This window comes from Dermacentor silvarum, chromosome 2 (genome assembly GCF_013339745.2).
Source record: "Dermacentor silvarum isolate Dsil-2018 chromosome 2, BIME_Dsil_1.4, whole genome shotgun sequence".
NCBI classification, from domain to species: domain Eukaryota; kingdom Metazoa; phylum Arthropoda; class Arachnida; order Ixodida; family Ixodidae; genus Dermacentor; species Dermacentor silvarum.
The window spans coordinates 255361963-255384500 of record NC_051155.1 but is presented as its reverse complement, the minus strand read 5'-3'; the positions used below and the strand labels follow the sequence as shown (position 1 = coordinate 255384500).

General features: G+C 45.0%; 1 protein-coding gene across 1 annotated transcript in view; it reads right to left on the bottom strand.

The window, feature by feature from the left end:
• Nucleotides 1-22538, bottom strand: part of LOC119440804 (zinc finger protein 184-like) — a 54106-nt gene that overhangs the window by 11537 nt on the left and 20031 nt on the right. Inside the window, 2 exon segments of the mRNA XM_049663060.1 lie at nt 2031-2158; nt 2209-2417. Coding sequence (XP_049519017.1) covers nt 2031-2158; nt 2209-2417 — 337 coding nt within the window.

Below are 22538 nucleotides of genomic sequence, written 5' to 3'. Positions count from 1 at the left end.
ATACCGAAAAAAATCCGTACAAAAAAAATTCTGATGGTGGCAGTCCAAGATCGCATTTGCCAGAGAGGAAGTTGCTTCGAACCAGTTTATTCAGACAAGTACTTGAAACAAGTCTAACTGGCAGCAGCAAACTCTGAAAAAGTCACTATGATCTAAAAATATTGCACTGCTTGTCAACCTGCACTGTTCCAAGTTTGTTGCTGCTTCTGCACTAACTCCAACAGTAAATCATCGTTCAATATTAAAGTGCTTATGTATCCCAAAAAGTGGTGTGCGCTCAAGGCAAACATCTCCCCCACCTTCCCTTCCTGTCGTGTCTGCAGCATTTTACAAATCTTGTAGTGCACAAGTTGGCAGGTATGATACAGTTCACTGACTAGATGCGACAAAATTGATGGTTGCAATTTTGTGCAAAGCTTCTCATGGAGGCACATAATCTTTGTTTGCATTATAAACAGTCAAGCCCACAAACAGTACCGGCTTTAAAGGGACACTAAGGCAAATACTAAGTCAAGCTAAAGTGATGAATTAGTGCACGAGTATCTATAAAGTGTCATATTATCGCGAGCAGAGCCTTAGTAATAGAGAAATTAAGGTAAATGCAGGACATGATTAGTGACTCCCCCGGGACATTCAGGTACTCGCCCGATTACGAAGGCACTCCTCATTTAAATTCTGTCACTAGTACTGAACCACTCGTTATAAAAACATCATTGTACTGTATTATAAGAAGAAAGAAAATACTACTTCACCAGTTCTATTACACTTTTACAAAAAAGAACTAACTGACATTACACCGTTGACAACGCGGGCGGTCAAAAGGTTTCGTGTTCGCTCGACTCTGTGCCGCCCGCACTTTCGCGTTTCAGTTTTTCTGTTAATGTGTAGTGTTGCGCTTGTTTTTCTGGCTCGCGAACCTTGCCTAACTGCAAGTAGCAGAAAATCCACTTCCATGCGACGGACTTCGCGGAATGCCCAAACGGTCTACGCTACTTTACCAAAATCAGCTGCAGCGGCGCACCGTACCGCCATCTGTCGGGCGCCGTTACACTCACCAACGGCAGAAAATGGCGTATGCAACGTCACCACTCCTCAGTTGGCGTGGCGGGTGATTTGAATTGCAATAAAGGTATTGGACCTTCAGATCCAATTTTGCGTAAACTAAGTCTTTCTTTGCACGAGACAAGCGTTTCGAGGTTTCTGGAAAGGTATTTAAACAGGTCCACTTCGAATTAGTATTTGCCTTTAGTGTCCCTTTAACAATATTTAGGACATAACAATGAGCATCCACAGCACCACGAACATTTGTCTGTGTTTTAGAGTAAAATAAACTGCTTACGACAACATTTCCATGCCACTTTATCAGCTGTAATAATTAAATCTGGCTACTGGGCATCTGTGCTGAGAGGAAAAAATCACCTTCGAAACAGAAGAGGGGACAAAGGGGACAAAGCACAATGCGGCGAAGGTGGCTAGCGCTTTTCTCTGCCAGGATTTTCTTTTTCCTTTCAGAGCAGACACGAGCAGCCAGATTCAATTGATATAACGCCACATGGGAACATTATAGTAGGCAGGTTCATTTTACCATGGAACACACAAACGTTCCTCCGAGTAATTTTATAAGTGGGGAGTTCGACTGTACTTCTTTCTGTGTAATTAAAATGTTTGATGTTGGTCCCCTCAGTCTTTTCCTTTTGAACAACCCAGTTACCACAATTAATGGTTCTTTTTCTTGGCACCTGAATATTGTTATATTCGACTGTATGTGTCCTTCCACCAAATAATAAGAATAGTCGGTAGTGGTGCTTGTTCTGCTTATTTCATCCCCGCTTTTTTTTTCTGTGTGTTTCTTGAGCCAGTATTTTTTACCTTCTTTCCTTTAACAACCACAACAAGCAAAGCAAGGAGTTCTTCCTGACCCGCCACAGATGTTACATTGTCACAACCAACGTTGAGAGCAAGCACTATTTTCTGCAATCGTGTGTGGCCTGATGGCTGAATGCACTACTAGTAAACATCATCTGACCTACCTTGCAAAGGACGGTGTTGTCCACAGTCACTCCCGCAGAAGCCATCACCTCCGCTGTGATGTCTTCTACCTGCTGCACTTCTTCCACTGCCTGCACCACCGTTCCGTGAAATTCAACTTCCTCCACACCTCGTCAGGCACCAAGATGGTCTCGACAGCATCGGTTGGTTCCAGTTCACTTGATGCGGCTTCCATCACCTCAGCAGCCACTTCGAGGGCCTCATCAGGTACCACTTCACTGGGCATAACATCATCAGGTGCCACTTCGTGAACCAGAATTTCGCCAGGAACCACTTCACCATCTTGGCCTTCATTCTTGACTAGCACGCTGGCCGATATCTGAGCCAGCAGGGTCTGTGGGCTTGGCTGGCCAGACTGCTCCAGAGCACTGCATATTCAGTGAAGAAGCTGCAAAGTTTGTCTGACTAATGCATTCACAGTCAAACTGCACAAGCAGTAGCACCAAGGTATGCGCCACTCGCCCCATAGTGGAATGTGTTGATGCAGATAGGTTGCTTCCGAGCCACTTAACAGCATTCTCACTGGCAACCTTTACTTTCAAGAGCTAACGGTCCATATCCAGTGTGGCAAATGTCAGCACTTATCCCAGCAAACGAACACAAATTGAATTGAAAAGGTCACTGCTCACTCTTTTGAATGTCACACATGCCATCCAAAATTGTCATAGAGACAAAAGCACTCCCTTTATCATGACTTTTGTATTCCCTGTGGGGCCTTTAACTAATATTTTAATCATATACCTTCAGCATTTCTCGTGTCCATACTGCACAACTGCTTCCAGGGACGCATCAATTGCACAAAACATGCTTTCCTCTAAGACAATAGCTTCAAGCATTTCATATGCACCATCATGCCAATCTTGTTGACAGGCTTCCATTAAAGCCAACATCACATTTCTTTGTTCCTGTAAGCACACACGTGTGCCCAAAGCCAGAATAGAAGTAAAGGTGAATATGAGGCATCCTTGATTATCAGGGCTTCAGGAGAGCTTCATTTTGGCAAAAGTTTGAGAACATAAGCAGAGAGCGAAATAAATTACAAATGCCCATACCAAAAAAACATGAAACCAACACAGTAAAACCATTTCATTAACTATGAACATTTAACCAACTTTGAATATGTGTGCCAGAAAAATTATTTAGACTTTATTAGCACTGAAAAACACATATGCAGATACCTCCTTCATAGTTATGAAGGTGCAAAAAAAACAAAAAAACATGAGACGGCAGCAAAAGAGGAGACAGGTGCTTACTAAAAGCAAAGGCATTATTAAAAGTGTGTGTGTGTTACACACAACAATGCACACATATGCACACTGTTTCTCACAGAAACTGATAAGGGTGTGCGAATAGCGACTTTTGAGACTGAATCAAATACAAATCCAATAGTGCCAATAGTATATAATATCCTAGCATAGTTAACAAGTTTCCGTCATCACATAGTTGTTGTATTTAGAAGAACAATGCAACCGATGCATAACATAATCTTTTCTTTATTTTCCCCCATGTGATTTCCTTCTTCCACATACGATATTTCCTCGGGTGATTAAAAGAAAAAACTATTGCTTGCATAGCACATAGTCCCTCATGTTAAGGGCGTATTCTTAACTGAACGCTCTTCCATGGGTGGGCCGGTCTGCTTTCCTGCAGTGAAGACAGCTCTCTAATTGATTAACTGTTGTGCGCTTGTGCCGTTACCTCTTGCCGTGACGTAGACGGACAGTCAGCAGCCTACGTGTTAACTTGAAGAGACGGGTGAGGTAGCGGTAGAGCCCACTCGAAGAAAACCAGGACGATTGGTTGTGAACTTCTTCACAGCTTCTGGGTGCATTGCTTGAAACTGGAAGCGTTGCATACTCGAACATCTTTCAAAAGAAAGGACGCTGGTCCTCTGTTGCTCGATAATCCTCTTGGGATCCGAAAAGTGTGAAGAAATCTTGCCCGCGAACTGTAGGCTTTCTTACGCGGATGCAGTCGCCGACAGCAAATTGTGTCGCTCGAGCTCCGCGACATCCATCTGTGTAAAGCTTTGAGTCTGACACGCTGATGCAGCATCTTCATTGCCTGTACGGATTTTCATGAAAAGAGCTATCCGGCTGGCCAACGATGTTTAATCGCGTTCGTGCCAGTCGTCCATGCAACAAACAGTGGGTGCAACTTCCGTTGTGGGCCCGAGGTGTGCAGCAGTAGATGCCCAAGTAATCTGAGACGGCGATGCGTATATCATGTCACTCATATATACTGCCATCTGCACAACAGACTTCAGAACTCTATTGAATCTTTCTACGAGACCGTTTGCTTGAGGGTGGTAGACAGACGAGAAACAATGGCATATACCATTTTCCTGAAGGAACTCTTCAAATTCAGCCGAGCCAAACTGCGTTCCATGGTCGGAAACTATCTCACTGGGGTAGCCTTCACGAGCAAACATTTGTACCAGGAAATTCTTGACCGTCGTTGTAGAAACTTGTCTTGAAAAATTTACTTCGGCATTTGCTGTGATAATAAGCGTCACTGCATAACGACAATCGACGGGAGCTTGTTCAAAGGGTCCAATAATATCAATACCAATCTTCTCCCAAGGTTTGCCAGGAAAAGCTACAGGCTGCGTAGGTTCTGCAGCTGGCCGCGTGGACTTATTGCAGGACTGACAAACAACACAGGTTTTAAGCAGTTGTTCAATGTGTTCATCCATTCGAGGCCACCAGTACGTCTCTCGCAGTCAACGTTTCGTACGACTGATTCGGCAGAATATCTTCGTTCTTGTGGGCTCAATGTGCGGGAGGCAGCACCGCACCCAGTCCGTACCCAGAGGCATCGGTTGGGACAATGACAGGAAGGTTCGGATCAAAGAAATGTAGGACGTTGCAAGTTTCATTAGCATTTTTAAACAGACGAAACTCTGTTCAGCAACTGGCTTCTAAGCAAATGGTTTGTTGCATCGAAGCAATGCCCGTAAAGGTTCCACAAGATCCGAAAAATGCAGAACAAACTTGGAGTAAAATCCACCAGTCCTAGTAGGGAACGAAGTCCATTTCCGTTTGAAGGCGCAGGAGCTTCTTTTATCGCTTGAATAGATGACCTAGTGGAAAAGTCCTCTGCCGTTCACAACATGCCCCAGAAACGCGAGTTTTTGTGATGTCAAAAACGCACTTCTGATAAGTTTGAGGTCTGCTTTAGAAAGCCGCTGCAAGACGGTGCAGATGTTTGAGAGATGATCTTCTCAAGAATCCAGACAATGATGTTGCCTATGTAGAACAGTACACCTTTGCATCCTTTAACCCTTTCCCTCCCGCTGACGAGTATAGTCGTCGAAGAGATTTTGTACCAAAACGACCGATGACTATACTCGTCATCATCCACAAAAACTTGTCACACAGGGAACCAATGAAGTCTATACTCGTTGTGTTTCTTGACGCTAGATGGCCACACTTGTCCATGTTGTGTCTCGGCTTTCATTGTACTGCTGCCTCCTTGAAACGAGGCAATGAAAGTGCGCGTAACAGGAAGCTCTTCGACGCCTGCATCAGACGACAGCTCTCTAGAGTTTTGTACAGATATAGAAAGTGATATGTTCTGATGATGACGATTCTGTGGATGGACCAGAGGACCTAGCGGCCTCCCAGAGTTGGCCTCTGTGCCGCACCTTGCTTCAAAGTCTACCATACCAAGACGGCCTACTAACTGTGTTAGAAAAGTAACCACTATTCATGTACGTGTTTTTGCACCGTTTAGGTTATTTTTTCTTTGTATTCTCTTCTTTCATAGTTTATCGAATCCTGACAAACACTTTCTTGCAAGACACTGCGGCCATGCGGTGAAGCCATCTTCGAGCTATCTTTTTTACGCAATTCGTGAAATAAAGGAACCCTCACTGCATTGGAATAATGGTGCCGTTTGATTCAGAAAAAAAAAGCTCTACAAATCGAGTGAAAGAAAATTTCTGGTAAATTTGGTACAATTTTCTTCTTTTTTCACGATAGGGAAAGGGTTAAATACAAGATGCATCACCTTCTGAAATGCTGATGGAGCTGAAGCCAAACCAAAGCACACACTCTTAAAACAAAAGAGCCCATCATGCGTAATAAATGCTGTCAGATCACGCTCTCGGGGTTGAGTTCCACTTCGTGGAAAGCAGACACTAAATCCAGCTTTGAAAATCGCTGGGCACCAGCTAAGCTATGCAGCAGCTCTTCTGTCTTTGGAAGTGGAAAGCTATCAATTATAGCTTTACTGGGTTCTCGCGGATCAATGCACATTCGTATTGATCCATCCTTTTTCCGAACCACCACTATTGGAGAAACCAACTGAGAGGCGTCAACACGCTCAATAATGTGTCAAGTTTCTGCAGTTTAGCTGACAAATGCTCTGTTTGCGCAGCTTACTGCGCAAACAGTAAAGGGCAACCTTCAGAGCTTGCTGGCAACGGGTGAAACAGGCTCGCAAACCTCAACTTTGTTTGAATACATTGGAAAATCCAAGCTGTTTGTCAAACAGATGTTCGTATTCTGAACGTAGCTCAGGTGGCAATACAGGAATGCTAGGGGTCAATGCAAGACACTGAAGCAATGTACAGCTCCCGCATTTTTAGCTATATCGTGCGAGAACACTATACATGGTCGTACGTTGCCCTGGAGGAACATAGCTTTAGGACAACTCTTGCACAGGAGAGTGTTTAGTGCACTTGAGAGTATTTCTGCCGGTCTCGCTGATTATCGGCACTAAGGCTAAAAATGACGTGTGATGGACACTCACGCGATTTAGCTAAAAATGCGGGAGGCTGTATCTCAATCTCATTTGTAGTGCCGCAATGGCATCTAGGCCCAGAACAGTGGTGCCTTCAGACACCATACAGAATAATGCAAGCACTTCTGTCTTGGAATGTAGCTGAGGCGACAAAGCCTCCTTGAACTCCTATTTTTGACTTGGAGTAGTTCGAAAAGCGGCACTGAGGTAGGCTTCAAAGGGCAAGTGCTTTCGAGCGAATGGTGATATAGTTCTGCTAGAATAGCGACAGACAATCCCGCATCAACCAGAAACAAAATAGCCTGGCTTCCATGCAGACGGAGCATAAATGCCGTGTTTGTGTCACTAGACAACACGAATTGTTTTTCACTACCGTGTGAGCTAGAAGCCGTTGTCGTCAACTTGAACTTTTGCTGAATGATTTTGCAGAAGTGCTTTTGTTGACTTTTGTCCAGACGACTTACACATAAAATCTAGATACCAATCTTCCCACAGCACCGAAATCTGCACCTTGCGCACCTATATGCACGACTATTTGCAATGTGGTCAGTCACTCCACACCGATGGCATGCTCGAAGGTTCATGGGCACCTTGTATTGGATGCCCGTATGCTTGTCACAACCGTATATACATGTTCATCTGTCTGGTCTGATGATTGAGGAAACTTTTGTGCTTTTTCAACATGACGAATTGAGGCATCATCATCGCAAAATTCCTTAGCTTGACTCACGGCCTGTTCATACTGATTTGCGATCGTGAGAGCGTCAGTGAGGAGCCTTCAAATAGTAACTGCTCACGTAGATGATGATTTGCGTTTTTGAGACAAGCTGATCATGTAGCATGTCATTGGTAAGGCTTTCAAAATTACAGTCGGCAATGAGGCTTTGTAAAGCAGCGATGTATTCTTCCACTGTCTCACCTGCATGTTAAGCACAACCAAACCGCTGTGAGCCACGATGACGTTGAACTGAACGCTTGAAATGGTCAGAAAGCAAATGATTGCAGAGTCCAACACGTCCTTCATCGACATGGTGTCACCTGCACTCGAAGAGTCGACAGCAGGAGTAGTGGTAGTAGTGGTACCAGAGCCCAACGGCAAGTTCGCTGACTTCAGTGCAGAGAAATCCGCTGCCCCTCACTGCTAAGACAGGTGAGCAGAATTGCTCTGCGGCATTCGGCTGGAAGCTCAGAAGCCACCATATACATCTCAAAGGCCTGCTTCACTGGTCCCATGAGACAGCCGGATGACTAGGTGAAGGCAGGAAAGGCGGTGGCAGTTGTAATCCCAGGACGCTTATTGTGGTGATCTGGCAGGGGAAATCGCCAGGAAACTTGCCCTTGCGGTGGATTGAATCCTCGTCAGCCAATATGTGGTATTTAGAAGAGCATAGAAGAACGATGCAAATGATGCATATCCATCATCTTTTCTTGTTGTCCCCACGTGACTTCCTTCTTGCATATACGACAATAGTATGTTATGAAGCATTGTTTATTAAAAGCGCAAATTGGAGCATTAGGAACAAACAAGTAGTTTCTTCACAGTTACTTTCTTGTTCTATTTGATTCAGTCTTGAATCAATAGAACTCTATTCGATTCGTGTACACACCGAGCCTCTGTGGTGGGAACAGCACTAAGGACGAAGTGACGGCACATAAAAAGATGAACAAGCTGAGGTATGCTCAGCACAGTATGCCTTTACTTGATGCTTGTCCTTAGCACTGTTCCCGCTTGAAAATTTATTAACGAACTGACGATTTGCAAAATAGTGTCAACACCAACAAGCTGGTGTTTACACCGCTAGTAAGAACTTTCATGCTCCGGCAAGCTCCATCTGACGAGCTACCAAAGTTCTTCGCGCCATATCAATTCGACAACAGCATATTTCGCAGCAAAGCTCTATTACTGAGAGACTGGCTTCTGTATTAACCAAACGGGCAAACCATTCATCACATATAGTACGACCTGAAACGTTCGACAGCTCATCCGACAGTCCAGAAAGGTGGATAGCTTCCTATGAACAAGTGAGAAGAACAATGGATGGCTGTCTGATGAAGACCTAGTGATTAACATGCGACTGTGATTCCTTAGCGGGATAGCAAGAAAGTGGCATGAGTGTGACTTTCGCAACAAGAGCCTGAACCTTGGTTTAAATGGAAGAAGAGCTTCCTACCAACTTTCAGCAAGAATCCGATGAGCAGTGGCATGAGGCACTATTTTACCATTTCAAGTCCAGCTGCCACTCAAGTATTTTCTGGAGAAACAGCAACTTCATCGCCTCGCTAAACTTGGACTGTTGCTGGTCATTACTTTTTTGTGCTGATCATCCACGGATTACCTAGAGATTTGCAATGACAGGTTCTAGCGAAGGTCCGAAAACGCTCGGAGTGCCCTTAGAGCTACTAAAAACTATTTCTGAATTCCTGGACTGAGTGAAGCAACAAGATTAGACGAGACTACGCAGGGACGCCAAGCATCAATCGCTTGACGCGAAGTGTCCGTCAGTGTTGGTAGGTGTCAGACCTAACTTTGGTGCGAGCATTCGCAAGACCTATAACTCCCGTACAGAACCCACAGAGTCAAAACATGAAGAGCAGGAAGAAGCAGAGGAAATTCTAACATGTCTCTACAGCAAATGAGGACTGTCCAACTTATGTCATCAAGTTATTCCCATGCACAACTCGAAGTGAATGGTGAGACTATGCGAGCTCCTTGTAGACATCGGAGTTCAGTTCAATTATAAAAAGAAGCAGACCCAAGGCAGAGAACATATTTACAGGAAAACAGTCGTCATGCGAGGCTATTACGGGTATGAAAACGAACACAGCAAATGGATGTGCCTAAAACTTATTTACCAGTCACGAACTGCAGAAATACTGGCACTGCTTATCGAAGGCCAATATTGAGTATGACTTTCTACTCTCCCGTCCAGACATGAGATTGCTAAAGCTTGACATACACTAGGGTGACACTGTGTTTGTGAGCCAAGATGTGCATGAGCCACAACCTGCGGGGAAAGGAGTAAGAAATTCGCACTGTGAAGAAAGAAAATGTCATTCATATAGTATATCGTTAGCGGCACCAAGAACCGTGCAAGTGCTCGCAGGAAGGGTGGCACCAAGGAAGCCCAACGCGCTCACCTATGACGAAGTAGTCAAAACACTGGATGATTACTTCGACCAAAGCGCCACGAAACTACGGAAAGTTTTTCAAACTACGGAAGGTTTTTTCAACTGCTATCAAAAGGAAGGTGAGCCTGTTCATGAATTTATTCTGGAACTACAACGCATTGCCGACAATTGTAATTTTGGCACAATGCTCGATCGAATGCTTCGAGACCGTATTGTATGCAGTGTATGGTCCAGCGCGTGTAGAAGCATTTGCTGGCAAAGAAAAATTTAACACTGCAGGAAGCGGAAACCATGGTGCTCGCAGCCGAAGCGGCGGAAAAAGGGGCGGAGAAATAAGCTCAGAGCTAACAGTGCTTAACGTTGATGCGCAACAGAGAACGGGAAACGAGGTGGTGTCAGAATGTAGCCGGTGTGGCAGCAGCAGGCATAGCAGCAATGCTTGTGGTTGGTTGAGGGCACGGTGCTACCGCTGCGGTAAGCTAGGGCATATTGCTAAGAAGTGCTTGAGCGACGGCCACGGTCTAAGGCCTAGGTCAAGCAGGCGAGCACCTGGGGACGTACGCGGTCGAGCTCTTGCAGTAAATGCTGACTCAATGACGAAGACTTGATGATGCTACGCATGTGTGGACACTAAGCTCGGCACGTATTTGCTCAGTTGGAACCGCCTATCAAACGCACTTTCACTTGGGGTGGTGTGGACATGTCAATGCACGTAGATACTGGCTCCCCAGTGTGTGTCGTACCAAGGCAAATTTTCGAGAAACACCGACAACAATGGCCAATTCCGAAGCCCACAAACATCAAGCTATCATGCTACCTCGGAAAAATTCCAGTGATGGGAGAATTGCGTGTGCCGGTGTCGTATAATGGCGTATCCTTTGACTGTCCCTTGATCATCCTAGACTGTACAGGTCCCAGTCTATGCGGACGTGACTTGATCGCCCAGATTGCAAAGTCAGGAATGCCAATCTTCAACCTGAGGGCCCAGCCGGACACCCATTCGGGAACGACCACGTCTGCCGTAGAGAACATCCTCGCCGAGTTTCAAGACGTGTTCCAGCCAGAAGTCGGAGTGATTGATGGGCCCCCGGCGCGCCTGCTGCTAAAGGAGGGAGCCACACCAAAATTTTGTAAGGCTCGTTCTCTGCCGTTCGCTTTATGCGATAAGGTAACGCAAGAATTGGACAGGCTTGTGTCACAGGGAGTGCTGTCACCCGTCACACACTCGGAGTGGGCTACGCCCATTGTGCCGGTTTTGAAAAAGGATGGCACCGTGAGAATTTGCGGTGATTTTAAAGTCACTTTAAACCAATGCTGCAAGTTGGAGCAATACCCCTTGCCTCTGATCGATGATATGTTCGCTAGCCTGAACGGAGGCAAGTATTTCAGCACCCTCGACTTACGTGATGCGTATAATCAAATTCTCTTGGATGAAGACTCGCGGAAGCTTTGCGTTATCAACACGCACCGCGGGCTATTTGCGTACAACAGATTGCCGTTTGGTATTGCTTCGGCACCAGCTATCTTCCAGCGGTAAATTGAGGACTGTTTTGCAGGGCTTATGTGTTCAGGCTTATCTGGATGATGTTGTGGTATCTGAAAAAGATGAAGGTGGACAGGATTTACGGCTCGTGCTGCAACGATTCAGAGAGCGTGGAGCAAAACTGCGGCTTGACAAATGCAAGTTCCATGAACAGTCTGTCACGTATCTAGGGCACAGAATAGATCAAGAAGGTCTTCACCGATGGAAAAAAATGTGGAAGCAATCTTAGAGGCTGCAGAACCACGGAATGTCGGCGAATTGCGTTCATTTTTGGGCATGCTCACATACTATTCCAAGTTTCTACCTAACTTGTCGTCTCTGCTTGCACCACTGCACCAGTTGCTCGAGAAACACTCGCGGTGGAAGTGGGAAAACGTGCAGAAAGCAGCGTTTCTAACGGCAAAGCGCAGTCTGCGGGAGGCAGGAGTGCTCGTACACTTTGATCCGAAGAAACCACTGAAACTAGAATGTGATGTGTCACCGCATGGTATTGGAGCCGTATTGTTTCACACTGATGGGAGTGTCAACAGACCCATCGGGTTTCGTTCCCGAACGCTGACCAAAGCCGAGCGAAATTATTCGCAGCTGGAGCGAGAGGCCCTTGCTCTCGTGTTTGGTGTATCTAAATTTCGGGACTATCTTGCAGGCCACGAGTTCACCTTGGTCACGACCACCAGCGCCTCCTGGGCTCTGAAGTCTGACAGGCCTACACCACCAACGGCTGCTGCTGTATCCAGCGGTGGGCGCTGTATCTCGGAGGATTCCGCTACAGGCAAATACTGTCCTGGCAAGCTGCTCATCAATTCAGATGCCCTGAGCCGCTTGCCCCAAGAGACGAACGAGTCGGAGGCCGGAGGTGAGCCTGCTGATTATCTCCTAGCATTGGAAACCTTCTCAGACGGGACTATTTCACTGACGGAGTTAAAACGAGAAACGGCAATTGACCACATCTTATCAAAAGTCGTAAGATATGTACTGCAGGGCTGGCCAGCAAATAAGGCTGCGGAAGCGGACATGAAAGCATTTTCTGACCGGAGATTGGAGCTGTCCGTAGCACATGATTTATTGTACTGGAGTCGGAGAGTTGTGATTCCAAAAAACTGCACGCACGAGTGTTGGAACACTTGCATGAAACGCATCAGGGCTCCTCGGCCATGAAGGCAGTCGCCAGGTCCTCTTTTTGGTGGCCGGGTCTCGATAGCGATATCGAACGGCTATCCGCTTCCTGTAAAAGATGCATTCAAAACCTGCCTATGCCGGCAGCCGCACCAGCAAGGAACTGGCCTAAGACAGAGGAGAGCTGGGAAAGAGTACACGCTGACTTTGCTGGGCCGGTCGCGGGTAAATGATCCTCGTGCTTGTAGACGCCCACAGCAAGTGGATACAGGCTGTTCCCATGAAGAGAGCAAGCACCTCTGCTACTGTGAGCTGCTTGAGGAATATATTCTGTCGATTCGGTATTCCCCGTACCATCGTAACAGATAATGGCACACAATTCACCAGCGAGGAGTTCGCGACATTCACGAAGCGGAATAATGTAACTCACGTGCGCACGCCTGTGTACCACCCGCAATCAAACGGGTTAGCGGAAAGGGCTGTTCGCACCATTAAAGACGGCCTCAGAAAGATGGGCAACGGCAGCATAGGGGATAACCTGGATCGTCTTCTTTTTAATTACAGACGGACTCCCCTCAGTTCTGGAAAATGCCCTTCTGAACTTCTCTTAGGCTACCGCATCCGTTCCCGCTTGGACGCATTATTCCCCCCCATTCATGCAGGATCTACAAAAACGGACGAGTGGACGGTGCCAGCGGACGTCGCCGTTCATGTCCGTAATTACGGGCAGGGAGATAAGTGGACTCCGGGAAGAACCGCATCCGTATCCGGCGCCCGAATGGTCACCATTGATCACCTTAGGGACCCGTACGGCGGCACGTTGATCAGGTGCGCTCGGCCCAGTCAAGCCCGGTGCAGTGTGAACCTATTCCTGAAAACAAGCAAGAGACAGAACCATCCACGAAGCAGGTAGTGTCCCCAGTACGACCACCTGTCCAGGGGCCGACGCAAGACACCCCACCTGCAGATGCTGGCGAAGTACCGCTACGTCGTTCATAGCGACAACGGAAACCACCACAGCGTCTCTACAATCTTAAGGGAAGAGAAATGTAGCAACGGAACCTATCTGGCTACCATCGTCGCTTATCACGACAAAGCTAGTCACACGTGGGCACAAGCAGTGCTCACTTCCCCCTCTCCCCTCCTGGCTATAAAAGCCCGATTCTACGATCAATAAACGCTCTTTTCTTATGCTTGCACGGGACTCGTCTCATTCGGGGATCGGAGCGCGCGCTGGTGGGACCTTACGATGTAACAATATGCATCACCGATAACGATAGCATCCAAGGAAGAAGGAAGCCTTCGACTCTTCGCAGACTATAGAGCAATTAACAACCAGACACAGCTCATTCAATTCCCTATGCTTAGAATAGTTGGAATTATTGACGACACAGGTGGATGTACTTGGTTTTCTAGGATAGACCTTTGTAAAGGCTTTTGGCAAGTACCACTTCAAGAGGATACAAAGCAGTATATGGCTTTCATAACTCTGTCTGACATCTACAAGTAAAACCGCCTCCTTTTCAGATGGAAGAAGTCGCCCAGCTGGTTTCAGAAAATGATGAACATGGTTCTGGATCCAGTCATTGGCCGCTTCTGCAATGTCTACAATATTGTCTATTCTAAAGTGAGCGTCTCCATGAATAACACCTGGCAGATGCCCCCGCAGCTTTGTCAGAAGCCAACCTAAAGGTCAATTTTAAGAAGAGTGAATTCTTCAAAACAAGGCAACTTTCTTAGGTAGAGTACTGGATGGCACTACAAAGAACAAAAGAAAGAATCGGTGGCCCGCATTGCAAAACTCTTGAAACCTTTTGATGTTCACTCACTATCGGTGTTCTTGGGGTTGGCAGGACATTTTAGAGCATTTCTCCAAGACTATGCTCACAAAACTAGGTATCTGATTAGACTAACACAAAAGGACGTACCATTCTGTTGGACGGGTGACTGTGAGGTGGCCTACAATGAGCTAGTACAAGTTTTCTCGTCTGATCCAGTCCTCAGATTTCCGGACTTTGCTCTACCATTTAGGATCAATACAAATGCATCGCACTACGGAACAGGAGTGATACTATACCAGTGAGACGCAAGCCAGCCGAATAATTGCCAACTAAGCGTAATTGGCTACCATAGCTACATTTAAGAAAGCGGAGATTAACTACACGACGACAGAGAAAGAAGCTCTAGCCGTTTTAAAGGCAATTCAGTACTTCCGTTCCTACCTGGAAGGTACCAGACTCAAGTTGTACACAGCTCATGAGGCACTTATCCACCTTTTTAAAATGACGTAGCCAAAAGGAAAAGTCGCACGGTGGGCCAGCGAGCTTCGACAGTTCGACTTTGAAGTGAATCAGTGTCCAGGAGCTTTTAAGAGAGATGCGGAAGCAATGTCCAGATTGGGGGTCTATTTGTTGATGTACAATACGAAACAATAGGTGCCGCCAAAATTTGGGAAGGAACTGAACCTTTACAATGGACACAGACAGGTAGAATTGCAGTGCCTCCCACTTTTTCTTGAGTTTATGTGCCAAAACCAGTTCTGATTATGAGGCACGCCGTAATGGAGGGCTTCCGGATTAATTTTGACCACCTGGGGTTCTTTAACATGCACTACAACGCAAGCAGCAGTGCCTCCCACACTGATTCCAAAAATCCTGGAGCGTTACCACAATAGTACCCATTCGGGTAGTCATGATGGTTTTCGGCGGACCTACAGGAAACTGACGGAAAGGATTACATGGCTCCGTATGAAAGAAGACACGAAAAGATATGTGCAGTCATGTCACAAATGCAGGTGAATAAAGTAACATTTAAACAATTAACTCAACAATGATATTACCGAGCATCGAGCACACCATTAGGAATTCTACACATGGACTTGCTGAACTCTAAAAAAATTTAAAAAACCTGAAAACAAGAAAACGCAAGCATTCCTGCTGTGTGTGGATGAGTGCACCAGGATGGTGGCAGCAAAACCGGGGAAGGAGGACACCAACAGTGTGATCTCCTTTTTAAGCCGAAACATGTTTGACAACATGAAAGCATTAGTGTCAGACAATGGACCTGCCTTTCAGAGCCATCAACTTAAGCAATGGGCCGAGCGGCGTGGAGTTACGCTCAGTTTCACAGCTCCATATCACCCAGCAGCTAGCTGAGCAAGCTATTCGTGACATCAAACAGTACATAAATATGTATCCAGACTTCCCAGCTGGATGGAAGTACTGCCTTGAAGCGGCGGTAGCTTCTCATAACCAATCCTGTACAACAGCTCTGGGATGCTCACCAACACTCCTTGCTGCCCTACTGGGAACCCGACCTATTTACCAGCCAACACGTCTTTAGGAGTTCAAGCAGCGCTGAAACTGACAGAAGAGAGAAGTAACAAAGAGAGCAAAGTATTGGGAAAGAATGAAAAGGAACTTTGACAAAAAAATTCACCGATGATTACGATACTCCCCAATGCAAAATTTGAGCACAGCTCTATACGTGTTTTCATTTAGGGATATATTAGCTGGCATGGACAATCTGTCTCGTGCGGCACGTTGCAATCGGAGCGAAGTGTGGCGCGATTGCCTCGCTAATCGGTATATCGCGAGAGCCAGCGCATGGGTGACGTGTTGGCGCGCGATTCACAGCAGCCGCCGCAACAGACCTCCGAGACGATGCGTGCTACTCTGACACCATCTCCGTAGCCATCATTGCCACACTACACTTTTCTTTGCACGCTTTCGCCATGCCCTCCTGCTCCTCCGCCTTATGGTTCCGCTGCACCTCCCCCTTCCTCCGCGTATCTTTCATCCCCGCTGCGCTCTGCTTCATCCTTCGCTGCGCTCGTTCACTCGGTTACAAGCGACAATGCCGACGCTTGCCGCAGGAACAAGCGCCCAAGAGCTGCGCTCTAAAAACAAAACGCAGCGATGCCAAGAACAGAGGTTGGAGACTTGGTGCTAGAGAGAAAAGGGCTGTCGAACTCGGGCTTAAACCACAGAGGGCCATTCTCTGTTGTCAAAACAGCAAGCCAACAGGGAATCTTAAGGACTGTCTGGTGTAGGCCCCATTGGCACCCGTTGAATAAGCCTTTATAGCAAATGTTTTTAAATACCATCCCAGGAAGGATGAAAACAAGGGCGGGGGCAATGACGCATGCTCAGGTAGTTGAAGAAGACAAGACAGAATCCGCAGTAAGGGGGCTGGGAGGCAGAGGAGAATAAAGAAGTTAGAAATGGTGGCATGAAGAGTACTCCGTCTGTTTATTATGTATGGGCTTGTTACACATCTATGAACATTCTTAATAAATACTTTTAGTTGATAGGTAAGTGCTCAAACTGAGTTTGTTTTTGTAATTTTATAATCTACAACTCACCCAAGTGATCATTTTGACTTCCACATCACTAATGCCGTCATTGCTCTATTCTTTCAATAAGCCTGGTGGTCAGCTAGTTATATTTCCCATTATTGTTTACAGGCATAAGATTTAAACTATTAGAAATCTGGCACTAGTGTCTACGTGTGCGACACTTCATCCAGCATGAAGGATTTGTCTTCACCCTTCTGGCTTCAAACAGCTGTCACAGTTTAACGTAATATTATCATTACCCTCAAATTTTTACCACTGTATTTTCAAGAATATCTAAAATAGTTGCTCACGGCAAATGTAAGTGCCCAAAAGCCATCCAAATCTAACAAGATGCACACTCAGAAGTATTGAGATTTACTTAAGCACACAATAATACGTAATAAAGTCAACATTAAAGATGCCATTACGCTAAGAAAATTCTGTGCAATTAGCATGCCACCAGAGGTGAACCTCAAGGAACTATGAGAGAAGCGGCAATTTCCTTTCTTAATGAAGCCTTGCCAAACTCATCATTCTGATGATGATTACATAGCATCTCTCTGTCTATGTATGAAACCATTGATGGCACCAAACCAGCTGCATCACACTCTACATCACATTCCTGTGTTCAGGGTTCACCAAGAAAGCGTGCTCGCATGGGCCATAAATAAACAAATGAATTCTGGCGAGAGGAAAAGTAAAAGGAAAACCAAGTGGAGACAGGATAGGGCGCCAAACTTTTCAACTAGTTTTATTTCCAGCACATCACCCAAATATATATAGCACATCACTTAATATATATATAGCGCATCAAATATATACAGCACATCACCCAAATATAGCAGCACTTGACTGCCTTGTATGCAGCGCCTGGTTTAGCACGTGCAGGTGACTTGACACCAAATATATAGAATTTTATATATTTATATATATTTGGGTGATGTGCTGGAAATAAAACTAGTTGAAAGTTTGGCGCCCTATCCTGTCTCCCCTTGGTTTCCTTCTTTTCCTCGCGCCACAATTCATTTGTTAAGCTATGCACCAACTCGCCCAACGCACTACCTTGCTAATGCATGGGCCATGTTGATTTCTTCACACCCTTTTCTTTATCTATAAAAGTACAAGCAGCTACAATGCAATTGCTCTGTAATATACAGAAAGGCTCAATTAAAGCAGGACAATTCGTGGATTAATGCTACCAGGAATGAGTAGTCCTTGCAGCAACTCCAGCGATACGAATGCTATGAGTCACTGTAGCATTCAGCCTCCTCGAAGATGTGGCAAATGCCAGTAACGTGAGGGTGCACGAGCTGTTTGTATTTATTCTTTCCTGTGTGAAATAAACCAGTCAGTAGTTAGCTGAGCGCCTGTCCTCTGTCTTGTGTTGCCATTATTTTTGCACTGCTTTTACTATGTAGTTCTTGCAATACTTATTCATAAAAATTTGATGGTACACTTTCAACACCTGCTTATTTATATTTACTTTATTCTCACGACAATAGATGGAAAGGGACTGGAATGAAATGCCATGAAACATGGCTTGAAATTGTTCCGAGACCCGACAACGGGCACAGCAAATGGCAGCACAGTACAAGCGCACCAGCACTCAATAAAAAAAATAATAATAATAAAAAAAAAGCAGGGGGGAGCAACTCAAATGAGATAACAATCAGCATCTTATATAAACACGAAGCAAGTAAACTTCAGGCAGACAGCTTATATAGGCTAAGAAGACATTTCACTATTCTTATGCCAAATTTTTTTACAGAAGAAAAGAACTATACTACAAAATTGCACTGTTAGTAAAAAGGAAATAATGGTTCACTAAGCTGCACTGCATAGTACAAGTTATTGTGATGAAAAGAACTATAAAGTGCTTTCTGGGCAATGTAAGAATGTTAGCATTATTTTTCTTTCATATGATTATTCAATGTATTAGGGTCAATAAGATGTAAGCTTGAATATGTCAACAGTTTTAAAGCAGATTTAATTTTCTTGATGTAGTACAGACATTGCCAATGTTTCTTTTTTTGGCAGCACACTATTGGATGTTGTGCCCAGTTGGGCCTGGTTGGCACATCTTGATAAAGGGAAGATTTAACAGCATGACTCAAAAAGAACGATAAGGTCAGGGCTCTAACAATCAAATGCTTTATTTTCTTGACGCAGGACATAAGAGCATGTGGAAGGCAGAAGCAAAAGATCTGCATGATTGTCTATTTCTTTTGCCAATAATGACAAGGATACCCTTGTGTCAAGATAACAAAAGTTCCAAAGAGTCCTGCAGGCGTGCTGTTTGTGGGACTTTATCTTACAATTTTTCAATATACAGGCCATACACCTCTGACAGTGGTGATATGACTGTAGGGGGATCTTGCTAGTGGAGCTGCATGTTTACATAGGCAGTCACTGATACATCTTGCAGTTTGACTGATGTAATAGCAATTGCATGCGAGTGGAATCTCGCGCGTAGCATGCGCGGGCATTCAACAAAACAATGAGTGTGTTATAATGCAACTGCTTTTATTTTTTATTCTTGCTTCATTTTTCAGCATAATCCGCCAAATTTGATGTTGACAAAGATTACTTTCAATCTAGATTTCGCCACAATTTTCACTATGTTATGGGACATGCTGCGTAAGGAATAACAGCAGTCCTAAAAGGCTGTAATAGTTGTTACTTTTTTACCACCTTTTATTTCACCCATTACAGTTACTGCAACACCAGACAGAACATTGTTCAGATAGCCAACATGTTTTAGCCATTGAATTTGCGCTGAAAGCTTGTTTTCAACTAGGGCAGCTGTCCCAGACATGATTTTGCTATACTTCACTTGCTATACTTCACAAAGTTTTGAATGTGCTGAAGAAAACAATGCAAGGCCTTTTCTTGAGCAAGGCACACATGACCAGGTTAAAAAGAAATCTTCAGATCTAAATATCTTGTGTTGTCGGTAACTGGCCTGTTCCATCACTAAAAGAAATTTACTCATTTCCTCTCTAAAGGCATCTAAAATTCATTCAACATTTTGCTGCTGGTCACATTGATATGGGAGAAAAATTAGGTTCGACAATGTTACGGTCGTCTACTGTAGGAAAATTATGAATCTCCTGTCAATTGTGGCTCCTTCTGTGTCGCACTGTTCTGGTCTTTAACATAATATATGAGCGACAATCACAGATTAACTACCTGTTCTAGTACACAATATTTAGGAATAACATTCAGGTTGGGTATTTTCTCGCATCTCGTCAAGGCACGCTTCTGCTTGGTAGGACTGCTTTTATGTGTCGTAATTGTACACCAACTTGCATTGCCCAAATCTCTGGTTGCGCTCGAGTTGTGCTTCGAGCAGCAAATGCGGCGAATTGAGAAATTTGCGTATGTGACTGACGCGTCAAAAAAAGGAGTGACATTTGCCTACGACGACTTTTAACAGTCGAAGGCATTTGCATCGCATCGAAGGCATTCGCATGCGATCGGAGTCTCCGCGACTACAAAGCAGCGTTTCCTCTGTACACATGCTTAGCCCCCCCTCTTAACAAGAGACAAAATCTAAACTCCAAACTCGGCTGCCTTGAATACATCAATCACGTGCAGTCACTCCAACTTAAACCGATCCCGCGGAATCGTAAGTTTAAAAACGCCAGCTTAGCAACGGCTACCACGCTGGGAAGCTCGGCCGTGCTACAGCTCAGTGCTGATGATTGTGCCAAATCTTCCGAGAACAGAGAGCTGTTAGTTTTTATTAGCCTGGGTACTTTCTGACAATACTGGGGACTGGTAACGCTGCAAGACGCCCAGATCCCACGCAAAATTATTTGAATGAAAACAACAATGGGCCACAACCTCGGCAGAGCAGAGGGGTGGTGGGTAGGGCGAAAAAAGGCCTCGCCGGTAGTTTTCTCGCCCTACCACCGGCACATTTGCACAACTAAAATTTAGGACAAAAGTTGCAGCACTCACCTCACTTAAAAATCTAACTAAAACCTCCGAGTGTGACAGCAAGACTCGAAATAAAGAGAAGAGTGCACTACCGACGAAAACGCAGCAACCAGTGTGGCTACCACCTTTCCAGGCCTAAATTTGTCGTGAAACCCAACAATGCCCTTTGGTCGAAGCAGGCGTGCAGAATCGGCCAACTTGACCACTTCCCGGATTATAGTAGTTTCGTACACACACACACACACACACAAAAAAAAATCATGCCAGTAATGAGTGAGCTTGCAGGTCAGGAACCACAATCTGCGAAAAGACCAATTCAGATTTTTTAATTATTTCTTTTATTCAACGTGTTGGGTTTCACGCAGCAAATGAAAGTGAGAAGTCCGTCACCACCATTAGAGTGTACTAGATTGTACCGATTGTACACTCTACTAATTCTAGCCACTGTAACTCTACCACCATGGAGGAAGGAAAAAAACTCCATGGTCACCACGGTCATGGTGATCCGTCCAGGGAAATGTCCCTAAATTTAGGCATTTTAAGACTTGTTTAAGGAAATAAATGTTTTCAAATCTAGAGAAATTTCGCGCTAGGACAATAAGACGGTTAAACTGCTGACGTGACGGCGTGTTTTTATTTGTCACCTCAGCATTAGCATGTTAAGTATGACTTGATCGTTCTGTGGTACAGCTGCGCTGTGGACACATCTCGCCAAGCAAACTACAGGGTGTGAATGGCCGTAGAAGATGAAGTGCTGCTAATACAATTTTGCCATTCTTACCTCTTGCAATGCTGTACGATATCTGAGCGCGCTGAATTAAATATTTTTCTGTAAACACCGAAGCCTAGGCGGGGTCTAGGCCCACCCCACCAAATCGCAGGGCACTCAATAAAGTTATTTGAATGAATGAATGAATGAATGAATGAATGAATGAATGAATGAATGAACAGCGAAACCACTGATCTCCACTAGGGTCAGTGAGCGAAACATTAAACAAAGCAGCACAGACACACATACCTAACACCTAGCACGACAATAATGTGGTCATCGCGCTGAGCAGCACGATGATGACATAGAGTTAATATTAATTACTCTATGGATGACGGTATAAAATTTACGTGTAACCGCTCATCGGCACAGTACTTTGGACATAGTCCCAATGTTGATATGTTTGGTTGAGCTTTGCTTTGTAGGAAAGATAAAGACTATAGTTGTGTATTTTTGCGCTTCGCTAATCCGGCCCTGTAAAATGACGTCCAAGTGCGTAAATGTGGTGGTGCTAGGTGGTACACAGCATGCAAAAAAAAAAAAAAAAAAAAAAGGAACATTCACATCTTTTACATTGCTGTCGTGCAGCGGCGCACTGTTTCAACACCTTTACATTCGAAAGGGAGGTCCGGTGTACATTGGAATACGGTTCCGTGTAGCCTTGTTAAGTTGCCGTGTTAACGCAACTTGCACTGCAACATCATTTCAGGTTGAATCCAGCGACTTTGTTATTCGAATATTTTAAAACGAGCGTAGAAAAATTTATTTAAACTATAATATTTGCCGGCATTTGCATAACCCGAACGAACACTTATCATTACACAAATCAAATTCACAAATTGAACAACCACATTGTGCACAAATCTAGGGAAATTGCTCACCCCAGTTAGGGGGAAACTGGCTTCGGA